This window comes from Leptonychotes weddellii, chromosome X (assembly GCF_054177405.1).
Source record: "Leptonychotes weddellii isolate Sample4059 chromosome X, ASM5417740v2, whole genome shotgun sequence".
NCBI lineage: Eukaryota > Metazoa > Chordata > Mammalia > Carnivora > Phocidae > Leptonychotes > Leptonychotes weddellii.
This window is the reverse complement of record NC_138385.1, coordinates 12934475-12949157: the sequence shown is the minus strand read 5'-3', so window position 1 is coordinate 12949157 and position 14683 is coordinate 12934475. Positions and strand designations below refer to the sequence as shown.

Genomic DNA, 14683 nt, shown 5'->3' with positions numbered 1-14683 from the left:
ATCTCACTATTCCATGAAGTTAGTAGTGAAGAGATTGAGAAAGTACATGCAGAATAACTTTCTGTTTGTTTTAGGATTATAACCAGCAAAAGGCCAGTGAAAGTTTGGTCATATTATTGTATATTTTTGTTTTTTAGGAAAACAAAAGCATCAAGTGGGCATCTAGATGGGATTATATTTTGGAGTCCATGCCTCATACCAACGTTCAGTGGTTTAGGTAAGTACTTTAGTTTTATTTTTAAATTCATTTATTTTTTTTTAGTAATCTCTACCCTCAATGTGGGGCTTGAACTCATGACCCTGAGATCAAGAGTCGCATGCTCTTCCAACGGAGCCAGCCAGGCACCCCTACGTAAGTACTTTATGAAACAAAGAATACATAGATTAAGGGGGGGGGATGTAAATATATATTTGTATTACATATACATATATATATATTTTTAAAGATTTTATTTATTTTAGAGAGAGCATGAGCAGGGGGAGGGGCAAAGCGAAAGGGAGAGAGAGAGAATGTGAAGCAGACCCCCCACTGAGCATGAAGCCCAGGGCAGGGCTCAATCCCAGGACCCCAAGATCATGACCTGAGCCCACATCAAGAGTCGGAGGCTTAACCGACCGAGCCGCCCAGGTGCCCCGATACATACATATTTTTAAAAATTATTTTGTTACCAGAGATGGTCTTGGGTGACATTTTTTCTTCTCTGTGGCTAGTTTCCCCTCTCAAGGGGACGTTCCCTCAGCAGGTCAGATAATGGAGAGGACTGTGTGGAGGTCAGGTCTTGAGTGAAGGGCCGCTCATTCCACTGGTGTTCTTTCTAGTCTCTGTTAGGTGGCCGGGCACTCTGCTGGCCTCTGAGACAGTGTGAGGGAGGCACACAGGCTTCTGCTCCCGTGAAGCTTACTACGTTCTAGTGGATTCAGGTGAAACTGCTTGATTTCTCAGGAATCTTTAACAGGGCCAAACCACAGAGTTAGAAGTTTCAACCTGAGACGGAGGGATGGACCAGCTGAGAATGTGATGATGATTGGGCATGACTGTGGCAAAGTGCTGAGGGAGGGGTAAGGTGTTAGCTCATTTTGGAGTGGAAGAAGACTATAAAAGTAAAAATGAAAGTGAGGAAAGGTGTGATTCTGAGTATGGTCTTTTGAGGTGATGATTTTCCTTATATTGCCATTGCCTTTAAAGTGAGAATAGCGGGGCACCTGGGTGGTGCAGTTAGTAAGTGTCTGACTCTTGGTTTCGGCTCAGGTCATGATCTCAGGGTCGTGAGATCGAGCCCCGCGTTGGGCTCCATACTCAGTGGGAGTCTGCTGGAGATTCTCTCTCTTCTTCTCCCTCTGCCCCTACCCCCTGCATGCACTCTCTCTCTAAATAAATCCTTTTTAAAAAAGTGAGAACAGCATCCCCCACTCCTGTTTTTCTAGACTTGTTCCTTCTTCTCCTCTTCCTGCTCTCCCTCCTCCTCCTCTTCTTCATTTTTATGATCATACCATAGCTTTTCCACAGAGTCTTTTGTTTGGGCAACTGTCCAGGTCCCATTTTGTTACACCTCCAGGAGTCTCTTCAGATAAAATTTATGTAAATGGTTTTTCTAAAGGGATTGTGAAAGCAAGGGGCCTCCGGATACACTGTGGGGGCTAATCTCTAGTAGTAGTGATATTTATAGCATAATGAGGAATGTACTTTAGTTTCTGTCATGAGCTAATTTACTTACGACATTTAACAGACATTTTAGACATCAATCATCTTTTTAAAAATTTTTAATTGAAGTATAGTTGACATACAATATTAGTTTCAGGTGTACAACATAGTGATTTGACAGTCCTGTACTTTGCGAAATGCTCACCATGATAGGTGTAGTTACCCCCTGTTACCATATACAGTTATTACAATATTATTGACAATACTCCCTGTGCTGTACCTTTCATTCCCAGGGCTGGCTAGCTGGCTTATTTATTTATATCAAAAAGTCTAGTCGACACACAATGTTACATTAGTTTCAGGTGTACAACACAGTGATTCGACAAGTCTGTATGTTCTGCTGTGCTCGTCCAAGTGTGGCTGCCCTCTGTCCCCATTCAGTGCCATTACAATACCATTCACGACATCCGCTGTGCTGTGCCTTCCATCCCTGTGACTTACTCATTCCATAAACTGGAAGCCTGCACCTCCCACTCCCCTTCACCTATTTTGCCCATCCCCCCACCACCTCCCCTCTGGCAGCCATAGACATCAATCATCTTATTGGCATCTTTTTAAAACAGTGCTGGTCTTTTCATAGATTCTGGTGAAACTTTGTTGACGTGTCTGGGTTTGGCTGGGTGGTAGGATGGCAGAGGTACTGGTTTTGATTTGGGGATAATTTTTACGTTTTAGTTTAAGTAACAGTAAGAGCTCGTAGGTAAGTTGTCCATGGGGTCATTACCCTGAAGCTCACAGAATGATAAAAAGACTACAACCTTGGTTTATCAGCTAAGAAGTCAGTGAGCCATTAGTTCAACCTCGATTCCTGAACTTTCGTTCTCAGTGCCATGCTCTGGAACTGAGTTTCTGTTACTGATCTTATTTACTTCTCCTTGCTTCTTTTTGGGAATGTACTCTTTTTTTTTTTTAAAGATTTTATTTATTTATTTGAGACAGAGAATGAGAGAGAGAGAGCACATGAGAGGGGGGAGGGTCAGAGGGAGAAGCAGGCTCCCTGCCGAGCAGGGAGCCCGATGCGGGACTCGATCCAGGGACTCCAGGATCATGACCTGAGCCGAAGGCAGTCGCTTAACCAACTGAGCCACCCAGGCGCCCGGGAATGTACTCTTAAATTCTAAAATCACCTTAAGAATAGTGTTGCTTCTTCTTTTTTTTTTTTTTTTTTTTAAAGATTTTAATTATTTAACAGAGAGAGACACAGGGAGAGAGGGAACACAAGCAGGGGGAGTGGGAAAGGGAGAAGCAAGCTTCCCGCCAAGCAGGGAGCCCGATGCGGGGCTCGATCCCAGGACCCTGGGATCATGACCTGAGCCGAAGGCAGACGCTTAACGACTGAGCCACCCAGGCGCCCCAAGAATAGTGTTGCTTCTATTGCTTTGTTTGTAATGCACTTTTTGTGGTAGAGCTTTAAGTTCATTTAATATATTGATGTATTCAGCATTTGATCTAAGTTTAACCTTGGAAAACTGATCAACATAAAGATAATTTGCATGTCTTTCTTTTATACATACACACATTTTCTTTCACTGTTCAAATAAGGAGCTTGAGATTTAACTTCTCTTTTTTTCTTCCTTAAATTTTCTAGTATTATGAATTCCTTTGTTATCGTTCTCTTCTTGTCTGGGATGGTGGCTATGATTCTATTAAGAACTCTCCATAGAGATATTATCAGATACAATCAGACGAATTTTTCTGTAAGTAAAAATGCACATATTTGATTCAGTACATATTTGAATGCCTATGCTGCCCAGTTGTCAATGTTATATTTGTACTTAGAGTATAAAATACCTTGAAAACAGCACATTTTCGATGTTTAGTCGTTTTGCCCATTATACCAAATCAGAAGTTATGGGATTGTGTAGATTTTTAAAAAGTACAAGTAAGTTTATTAGAGAAGTATTTGTTATCAACTCTGGTTCTATTCCTTTTTATATGTTTCTGAACTTTCAGGGTATTATTATTTAAGGTTTTCATTAATTTGAAGCATGAGATAAATGTACCAAACATTGCCAAATGCTATCATTTAGGTTAAATTTAGTTTTATCTCATTTATACTATTTTGACTCTTATAATCATTTGCGTATTGGTGAATTTTAAATGTCTATAAAATTGGTTGAATTCCTTCTGTATGTCAAATGATTTTGCTTTCTTCATGGAATTAAGCCAGGTGTGTGCCCTATATGATGAACACATTCCCCCCAGTGCAAACCTTGGAGTAAGGGAGCAACTTATTTTACGACAGGATCACATACCTTCCAGAGACCCGCTGTATCCAAAATGAGCTATTGGTTTCCAGTTAATCTGTCTTTAGAGTAAAATTCATTTTCGTCTACCTTTCAGAGTTTCGGTAACTTTCTGTCATAGTGTGTGTTTATCAAAGACTTTCTTATGTGCAGGAAGAGGTCCAGGAGGACTTCGGTTGGAAGCTGGTTCATGGGGATGTATTCAGACCTCCAAGGAATAGAATGCTGCTCTCAGCTTTCCTGGGTCAAGGAACACAAGTTTTGATTATGACGTTTATTACCTTATGTGAGTAGGCTCAGATCAATAGGTGTCATCTTAAACATTCTTAGTCAACTGCTGACCTATGTTAAATTTTGATCCATGTGCACAAAAGGACTTTGAAAATACCCTGAAGTTTAAGAAAATGATGTTTTCTAGTACTTACATTTCCATCTTCTCAAATTAAGGAGAGGAATCTGAATATGTTCCTATGTCAAGGACCTTTCATGGCTTCTTCAGTTCTGAATAATTTATTGTAATGTCCAATACATATATTCCTCGCTTTGCAAAATAGATGCTTTCTTTTTTTTTTTAAGATTTTTATTTATTTATTTGACAGAGAGAGACACAGTGAGAGAGGGAACACAAGCAGGGGGAGTGGGAGAGGGAGAAGCAGGCTCCCCGCCGAGCAGGGAGCCCGATGCGGGGCTCGATCCCAGGACCCCGGGATCATGACCCGAGCCGAAGGCAGACGCTTAACGACTGAGCCACCCAGGCGCCCCAAAATAGATGCTTTCTTGAAAATCAGCATGTGGGTAGAAGCATATTTAATACGTGGACTAAGGGAATTCATAATTAACCACTAGCATTTTGAAATGCTATGGCAAGCCTAGGCGCTGGTCTTTAAATGTATAAACACAATGGCATCTTTAGTAGTCTTTTAATGGCTGATAAACCCTGGCTGCCTTCATTTATAAAGTAAAAAATGGAGCTTGTCAATTTTTGATAGCCAGTGCTGATTTTCGTAAACAAAGCTGCTGTTAAAAAAAAAAAAAAAAAGGAAGGCTTATTAGGTGTTTCACGTGTCAATGATAATTTCAAAATTCAGCTCTTAAGGTTATATTTTCCTGAGACCAAGTCTTGCTTTGATTTTTTTATTCCTCACCTTGAATAAAGGGAAGCAGAAGGAAATTTTTGTGGGGAAAAATGAGTTGCTGTTTAGGGCGTGATCCTGGAGTAGGGAAGGGGGATTTAGTTTGTTTAATTTTGATTTAAGCAGTGAGATTAAAGACTAGACCCCACTTGGAAACTGATTTCATGTGCCCAGTATTGAAAATCACACCTTTTCGTTAAGAAAAAAATTGTCATTAGCTAAGTGAATAACAGTCATTCACAGTGTCACTTAAGTACTCACACCGCAGAATTTCCTCATGTGCTGTTACCCATAATGTGTCTTAATAAGCAGGTCTTTATTATAAAGTCTTGCATGCTTCTGGGGCTGTTATTGTCACTGCTTTGATATTTCTTTTTTGTACCTTTAGTTCTGGCTTGCTTTGGTTTTCTTTCCCCCGCCCATCGAGGGGCCTTGATGACCTGTGCCGTTGTGTTATGGGTCCTCCTGGGAACCCCTGCTGGATATGTGTCGGCTAGAATGTATAAGAGTAAGCATTGCAACTATTACCATTCCAGTTAGTTGGTGTGTTAAACGTAGACATTAAGAGGCCGTAAAAGAAAACATTTAAAAATTGCATGGGGCATTTTAGCTGGCCTATCAAAATGTAACTGGGCCCTGGGTATAAAGTAGTTGAAAAGTGGACTAAATAAGTTGCTACAGTAACTATTTCTGTCTTTTCCTTCCTCAGCATTTAAAGGTGTTAACTGGAAGACAAATTTTTTGCTGACAGCACTATTATGTCCTGGGTTAGTATTGCTCGTTCTCTTTTCCCTACACAATTATACTCTTTCTTAGACTTGCTCTTGGAAAAAAAATCACTGTACCCGACAATGAGGAGTAGAAAGGAGATGAGCGACCAGTGTTTTCTGTAGCGCCAGCATTCTCTCTCTGTGGTATCTGCATTCCTTTCATCTTTTTGTACATCGTAACCTCTAGTACAAAGAGACAGCCGTGGTGCCGCTGTGTTCGATTTTGATCTTTGGTTTGGAAGCAGATTTCATAGATGCGCATCTCAGTTATATAGCTTGTGTTATATATCATGTTAGAATGGCAATTTCCGCTCTACCTTGTGGTGTTCCCCTTGTCACTGGCTTCCGGGATCCTTTCTTCCTGTCTCCCCTAGGTCCTGCGGTGTCATTCGTGACTGCAGCTTCCAGGTAGCGTCATGGTCCCCGTGGGAGTGGGCGGGGCTGTGCTGTGGCAGGCCAGTAGCTCCCTCCACCCCCTCATTATAGAGATGTGGGGTTGGCGGCCAAGCCAGGGAGCAAGTGTTTGAGGTCACACGGGAAGTCGGTGACAGAGCCCAGGCTATACATAACTGAATGTCCCCCCGGCATCCCGTCCAGGGCTCTTCCCACAGAACCTCACTGATGAGGTGCTGACTCACTTTGGGTTTCTTTCTTTCTTTTTTTTTTTTTTTTGAGATTTTGTTGGAATTCTTTTTTTTTAAAGATTTTATTTATTTATTAGAGAGAGATTGAGAGAACGAGTGGGAGGAGGGGTAGGGGGAGAAGCAGGCTCCCCGATGAGCAGAGAGCCCCACACGGGACTCAATCTCAGGACCCTGGGATCATGACCTGAGCTGAATGAAGGCAGAAGTTTAACCAACTGAGCCAGACACCTGGGCGCCTGGGACTTTGGGTTTCATCTCCTTAGTTAGCCTGGGCTACCATAACAAAATACCATAGACTGGGGTGGGGGACGCTTAAACAATAGAAATTTGATTTCTCACAGTTCTGGAGGCAGGGATGTTGGAGATCAGGGCACCAACAGGGTCGGTCCTGGTGAGAGCTGTCTTCCTGGCTTGCAGATGACTGCCTTCTTACTGTTTCCTCACATGGCAGGTGGAGACGGTGAACTCTCATGTTCCTTCTCAGGAAGGCACCGATCTCGGGACACCTGGGTGGCTCAGTAGTTAAGCGTCTGCCTTCGGCTCTGGTCATGATCCCAGGGTCCTGGGATCGAGCCCCGCATCGGGCTCCCTGCTCCTCAGGGGGCCTGCTTCTCCCTCTCCCACTCCCCCTGCTTGTGTTCCTGCTCTGGCTCTCTCTCTCTCTGTCAAATAAATAAAAATCTTTAAAAAAAAACAAAACACCAATCTCATCATGAAGGCCCTACTCTCATGACCTCATCTAAGCTTAATCACCTCCCAAAGGCCTCACCTCCAAATACCATTACATAATGGATTAGGGCTTCAACATATGAATGGGGGGGGACACAATGCAGTACATAACACGTTTCATTTCTAATATACTTTCCTTGATATGTTATAAAGGACAGTTTTTTTTTTAAGATTATTTATTTGAGAGAGAGAATGAGAGAGAGAGCACATGAGGGGGGGAGGGTCAGAGGGAGAAGCAGACTCCCCGCCGAGCAGGGATCCCGATGCGGGACTCGATCCCGGGACTCCAGGATCATGACCTGAGCCGAAGGCAGTCGCCTAACCAACTGAGCCACCCAGGCACCCAAGGACAGTTTTTTTAAAGGAAAAAGTAGTGGATTATGTCTTAATTGTCATGTGGTACTGTAATTCCTATTTGTTACAAAGTTCCCACATCTGTGATGCTAGGAGTATGTTGCAATAGTGGAAGAGGTCCCACAGTGAAAGTTATACATAGTAAATTCAGTTGCGTTATGTTCTGATTAGTGACAAAGTGAGAGCAAATGCTTTAATAATGCTCTGTGACTGTGTGTCATGCAATAAATCATGCAATGCAGTGATGGGTTCTGTAGACCCATAATCATTCATCTCCATGTGGCTGGTTTCCCTCCAAACTCCAGGGAAAAAGATTAGATCATTGAAAGGATTGAACATTACAAGTTTGCACATCAAATACAGGAACCTCATAATTTTTGACTTATTTAAAATAAGGACAATGCACACCCCTCCCCTTCCCCACCTTGAATAGAGCCATCTGCTTTTCCTATAACTCTTTTCAAGGGAACTAGAATGGGTGGTCTTTTCTGAGGTGAATGCTTTATTACATTTCTGTAAGAAAGCGACGTCCTTGACAATACTTCAGATATTTGTTGCTTCAAGTTCAAGACTCAAATGAATCCAAAACTGAATAAATTTGGCAATGAAGTGCCATTGTGCAAAAGTCATTACACTGAATTGTAGTACAAGGGATATTACATGCAAGAGTCAGTCAATAAGCCATTCACTATTCTCTGCATTATTTAGTTACTCATTCAACATAGTTATTGTGGTATTTTTGGTTTTGTTTTGTTTTTGTTTTTACTATATTTAAGGCATTATGCGAGGCACTATAGAGGAAATAAATACAAATTGCCCCTGAATCTTTGCCTTCGTGGCTCAAGATGAATAATAGTGGCCCATTTTTCATCACACAGATGTTCCATCTAACTGCAATAATAAGTTACATCATTGAAATAGAAGATGTAAAAGAATTAGAATATACCATATCACTAAGCTTGATTAGACAAATTAAACAATTAATGTCTGAAAAGCATGAGCATTTGCAGTGCACTATGAGCGGTTTTCATCATGTTTTCTATGGGATCAATTTTGAAGAATGTTTTACACAGAAAAATTTAAAAATTTGAGTAGAAATCCATAATAACATGGCTCAGGTTTACATGGACTATGAAATGATGCAGTGTCAAGCCACGGTTTTGTAAAAGTAAAAAAAAAAAAAATTTAAATTTGAAAAGCAAATTTAAATAATGGTGGTTGTGTCCTGGGTGGGTTTTTGGGTGGCTGGGGGACAGATGCGTGAAGGAGACTGTTTATATCAGACTTACTTTTCACTCTTTTTTTTAACCTTTTGCATCATATACCATATGCATGTGTTATCTATTTTTATTTTATTATTTTTATTATTATTTTTAAGTAAGCTCCACGCCCTGAGATCAAGACCTGAGTTGATATCAAGAGATGCTTAACTCACCGACCCACCGAGGCGCCCCACCTATTTTTAAATAATTTCATTATAAACAACAATAACAACTCATAACCATATATTAAAGTGGAGAGGTAGTGATAGAAGCTACCAGCACAGGCTTTATTTTTTTATTTCTTATTTTTTTAAAAGATTTTATTTATTTATTTGACAGAGAGAGACACAGCGAGAGAGGGAACACAAGCAGGGGGAATGGGAGAGGGAGAAGCAGGCTTTCTGCCGAGCGGGGAGTCTGACACAGGGCTCGATCCCAACACCCTGGGATCATGACCTGAGCCGAAGGCAGACGCTTAACGACTGAGCCACCCAGGCGCCCCTAACACAGGCTTTAGAGTCACACACACACACACACGCGCGCGCGCGCGCGCGCTCCCATGCACACATACCCTACACTCCGCACATGCATAGCAGTTCATTTCCCAGTTCTGCCTCCTTCTAGTTACCAGGCCTTGAGCAAATTGTGAATAATGCTGAATGAACATAGGGGTTCGGGCATCTCTTTGAGATTTTTGCCTTCTCTTTTATTAAATAGATGTTTTCTATGGCACCATTTTTATTCCTTTGTCATTTCTTCTATTATTTCTTTTGAATTATTTTCTTAGTGGTTACCTTACAGATTACAATTAAATTAATCAATGTATACTAATCTGATTTGGATTAATTCCAATTTAATTTCAATATTATACAAAAACTTTGCTCCCATATAGCTCCTTTCCCTCCTTCCTTCTTTGAGCTGCTGTTGCCATACAGATTACATCTTAATACTTTGCATGCTTGTCAACACAGATTTATAATGATCGCATTATGCAGTTGTCTTTTAAATTAGGCAAAAAAGATCTTCAACTAATATTTACTAATCATGGGTTGTTGGGCAATTGGTTTTACCTCTCTAATCTTGGCTTTCCTCATCTGTAGAATGCAAATCATGGTATTATCTACTTCATGGTTGCTGTGAGGATTAAATGGGATAATGTGTGTAATGGATTTGAAAGAGTGCCTAGCATATACTGAGTGCTCAATAAATGGTAGCTGTGGTTATCAGCTACTCTTGACTTCTGCCGTCATGCCTTTGCTCATGCTGTTCCATCTTTTTGTAATCACCTCTTTCCAATCCTCCAATGCCAAATTTCTATTCTTTTTTATGTCCCAGCTCAAATGCTACCACTTCCATGTTCTGGAATTTTATAGTGTCTATTATCATTACTATAATACTTATCACAGTGTTCCTTAGATTGGAGTTATTTGTGATATGCCTTATCTTACTGTGCATTCTAAAACTCCTGAGGGTGAGTACCATGTCTTATTCATTTCTGTATCTTTCACAGCTTGTAACCAAGTGCCCTATATGGAGTATAAGTGCCTTCTATGGAGTAAGCACTCAGTAAATATCTACTGTATGATTGAATCAAGTGAATAATTTAAAAATGCAAAACAGATTCAGTTTCTTAGTTCTGTTAGTAGAATTGAGTACAATTTTAAAGCAATAAACCAGGCATGATACGAAGGACATATTTCCCTCAAGTGGTTTAGGGGCTCTTTTAGGTAGATGGGAGAGAGAATTGTAAGGTACTGGCATTCTTATTTCTTAGAACATAGTAGGTTGAAAGAGAAGTTCAGTGCCTCATGGTATATCAATGTGCAAGTAGCTCATGTGGTGCCATAAATGGGCAGTGTAAAAATGGTTTTAAATTTAAAAGAAGAAGCATTTAGGCTAATGAACATAGATGTTCCCTAAAAGAAATTGAAGAAAGTAAGATTATTAAACCATATACTTTTCCTTCATGTAACCCCAAAAGTGGTAGGTAGGAAAAGGCAGAGGTAGCCTAGTTTGATGGGCATGTACCCAAACTTTACAATTAGAGACAAGCAAGTCTGAATTCCAGCACTTACTATTAGGCTCTCGGTATTAGGTAAGTGACTTTGGGGGAAATCCTATAACCTTCCTGATTGTCCATTTCCTTGCCGGGTAATGCCTTTGTCACAGAGTCGTTTAGAGAAATAAATGAACTAATAGATTGTGAAATTTTCTGAGCTATAACCTACTTTTGATCACTCTTTTCTTCCGTATTCCTACTGCTCTGTGTTTATCATCTGCTATAGTATTTCCCATGTTGTATTGTAATTTATTTGTTTATCTCTGTCCCCCACTAGACTGAGCTTTTCAGAGCAAGGGTTCTTATTTATCTTTGAACACCAGGGCCTAACACATAGGTACTCAATAAATGTTTGATGAATGTGTGAATAAATGTTTCAGGTAGGAGATGAACCCAGATGACCTCTTAAATTTCCTTTTAGTTTTGCTGTTTAAGATTCCATGAAAAGGTCTAGAAATAGAGATCAACAAAGGAAGAACTATTTAGAATATAAAAACTTGAAACTGAAGGGCAGTTACAGAATTGTTAAACACATATTAACATTCTAGAGTGTACTTTCAAGAGGGAAATTGTTGAGACGGGTTAATTGAGTTTATGTATAAGAAGGGAGGTTATGATTTGTCAAGTGAGAAATAATTTTTCTGGCCATGGAATGATAACAGCTGAAATGAATCTCTCAAAAGCTAGGAAATTTGGCAGAAGAATATTGTGGCTGAACAAATTCATTAGAGCAGAAAGGTAGAAACATTTGAAGAAGTATGGTTAAATCATAGGAAACCAGATTCCCTTATTAAGATGCCAGAAACTAATGAGACCTAAGGTGGAGGTTTACTGTTGTTGCATTTATTGTTGTTTGAAAGAGCTTCGAACCATGTCTCTGGCAGGAGCATGTGTGAGCCTTTAAAAAGCACAATAGAGGTACCTACTAACATAGGTTTTAGTAGGGAGAAGAGCTCGTACACACAGTGGGGAGGGTGGAGCAGAAATAGTAACATGAAGGAAGAAATGGCTGAAGTTGGTTTATAATGAGAGATGAGGAACATCCAAAAAAAATTATCTTGAATAAGAAATTGGAGAACGGTGGCAGATAGGAAGGCAGCATTATGTCCTAGAATTGGAATGGACCTTGAGAGAACTTCCAACTAAAGAATTAACCAGAGCCTTAGCTGGTGCGTCATGATGTGGCTGATGCCACATTCCCTCTCTCTGGTCTTTGACAAAATGTCTGGGGGAAGAGAAGATAGACCTGATTGGCAGGGTGGGTTCCCACCATAGAGGCCTTAGGATGGCACAGTGGCATGGAAACAGCTTGCTCGTGAAGAATCACACACACCTGAATTAGAATCCCAGCTCTGCCTCTTATCCGCTGTCTGACCTTGAGCAAATTACCTAATACCCCTAAAAGACATGAAGAACTCTGTCTATTCAAGTGACTCCTATTTCTCATGTGCCTGGGTTGTTCATCTAATTTTTCTTTCTTTGTTTTTGACCTATTCAATTTTTCCTTTTTTCCTCCAGTTTTATTGAGAACTAATTGACATCCATCACTCTATAAGTTTAAGGCATACAGCATGATGGTTCAATTTACATATACTGTGCACTGATGACCACAATAGGTTCAGCTCACATCTGTCCTCTCCTATAGCTACAATAAAAGGCAAATAAAGAAGAAAAAGGAAAAAAAATCTCTCCTTGTGATGAGAACTCTTAGGATTTACACTCTTAACTTCCCTATCTATCTATCACGCAGCAGCATTAGCGGAAGCCATCATGTTGTACATTAGTCCTTCATACGTACCTTTTGACCACCTTCTTCCCCCCACCCTGGCCCCAGTTAGCCACAAGTCCGATTTCTTTTTCTATGAGTTTGGTTTGCCTTTTTTTTTTTTTTTTTTAAGATTTATTTATTTATTTGAGAGAGAAAGAGAGCGAGCAGGGTATGGGCAGAGGGAGAGGAAGAGAATCCCAAGCAGACTCGCCATTGAGCGCAGAGCCCTCAGTCTCATGACCCTGAGATCACGACCCGAGTGGAAACCAAGAGTCAGATGCTAAACCGACTGAGCCACCCAGGTGCCCCGAGTTTGGGTTGCTTTTGTTTTTGCTTTAGATTCCACGTGTAAGTGAGATCATATGGTATTTGTCTTTCTCTTATTTCAGTTAACATAATGTCTTCAAAGTCCACCCATGTTGTCACAAATGATAGGATTTCCTCCATTTTTAGGCTGAATAATATTCCAGTGTATATATACACTGCAACTTCTTTATCCACTCATGTTTCGATGGGCACTTAAGGTGTTTTCATTTCTTCTCCTCCTCCTCCTCATCCTCTTCCTCCTAACGCTGCTTTCTAAGACATACTATTAGCTTTATGTTCTAACCCTTTTACTGAGGTTTTTATTCCCCTTGTCGTATTTCTAATTCCAAATAGCTCTTTTATTTCTCACCAGTCCTTAAAGTGTCATCTTACTTCATGGCTGCAGTGGCTCTTCTAATCTCTTTGTGGATGTCAATCATAGATTTTCCTTTCTAGAGTTTTCCTCTGAGCTGCAGGGACCTTCTCTAAGAGGCTAGACCCTCCAGTCTTCTGCTGGGGTCGGGAAGGGAAGGTCTTTGGCTCTGCGGTGCAGGGGAGGGAATCTGCAGGTCTGTGAGCGTCTTGCGCTGACTTTCAACCAGTCCTGGTTTTGGCCACTCCTTCCCTCCCACTCACAGGGGTACCTGGCGCTACATATCCCTGAACCTTTTCTGGAGTTCTGTGGTATAACCTGAGTGGCCTCTCAACTTTTCCTACAGATGTCTTGGGATACAGTTTTCCCAGTTGTACTAACTCAGTTACTACTTGTCCATCTGCTGTTTGCTTTCCAAAATTTGTTGCTAATGTCTTCTCTCCTGTATCCCCCATCCTTGTGTATTTGTGCCCTTTTAAAGTTCCTTTACTATCATTTTATCGGAGTTTTGAGGAGGCAGCAGAACTAAATGTGTGATTTCAATCTGCCGTCTTTAACCAGAAGTCTCTCAGTGCTTCATGTCTTTTATATACATCATTTACATTTTAACCATCACCACCTTATACAGATTCGTACCACTTTGTATCTGGTCTCCTTGTCTCTAGTTTCTCTTCCCTTAGGGCTGTTCTTCGCCACGCTGCAGACTCATCTGCCTGGAAGGCTGCGCTGTGTACCCCAGAGCTTTGAGTGTAAAACCCCTTCAGCTGCCTCCTGATGCTGCCAGGAGCAAGTCTACCTTCCTTACCCTGACATTCAAGGCCTTCCACAATCTAGCCTCTGCCCACTTCTTCACCCTCATTTTTAGGCTTTCAGAAGCACTCACATCCATACCCACATTCACCTGTAGCTTTGACCAAGCTTATCTGGAACCAGTAGGGGCACAATAGCTGGGCTTGCCTGGTGATTTATCCAGTAGATTCAGCAGCTGACCTGTTGATTTTGAGTGACTGATTTAAAGCTCTTGTGTTAAGTGAACACTTGTTGGACTTGAGACTCATAGCCCATTTCAGTCTGGAATTCTGTTTTCAGTATATGCATGTTCTTAATTGTGTTCCCTATATTGCACATTGAGTTTTTCCGTGGTATATTACTCTACACCTTACTTATTTTCTGCTAGACTCTGGAGGTGCGAAGATGAGTAGGATGTAGAAATGATGTCTTATAATAAACTGCTGCCTTATTATATGGTATTGGGTTTAAGCCCCGGCTCAGTGGCTGGGTTTCCACAGTGAGACTTCATATTCTTCTAGGGTTTAGCCTTGTCATTTATTATATCC

The 14683-nt window shown here is 40.9% G+C and overlaps 1 protein-coding gene across 1 annotated transcript in view; it reads left to right on the top strand.

The window, feature by feature from the left end:
• Window positions 1-14683, top strand: part of LOC102734313 (transmembrane 9 superfamily member 2-like) — a 76671-nt gene that overhangs the window by 43401 nt on the left and 18587 nt on the right. Inside the window, exons 8-12 of the mRNA XM_081809405.1 lie at window positions 138-217; window positions 3291-3399; window positions 4102-4234; window positions 5470-5589; window positions 5791-5848. Of these exons, the coding sequence (XP_081665531.1) occupies window positions 138-217; window positions 3291-3399; window positions 4102-4234; window positions 5470-5589; window positions 5791-5848 (500 nt within the window). The remainder of the gene's footprint in view (window positions 1-137; window positions 218-3290; window positions 3400-4101; window positions 4235-5469; window positions 5590-5790; window positions 5849-14683) is intronic.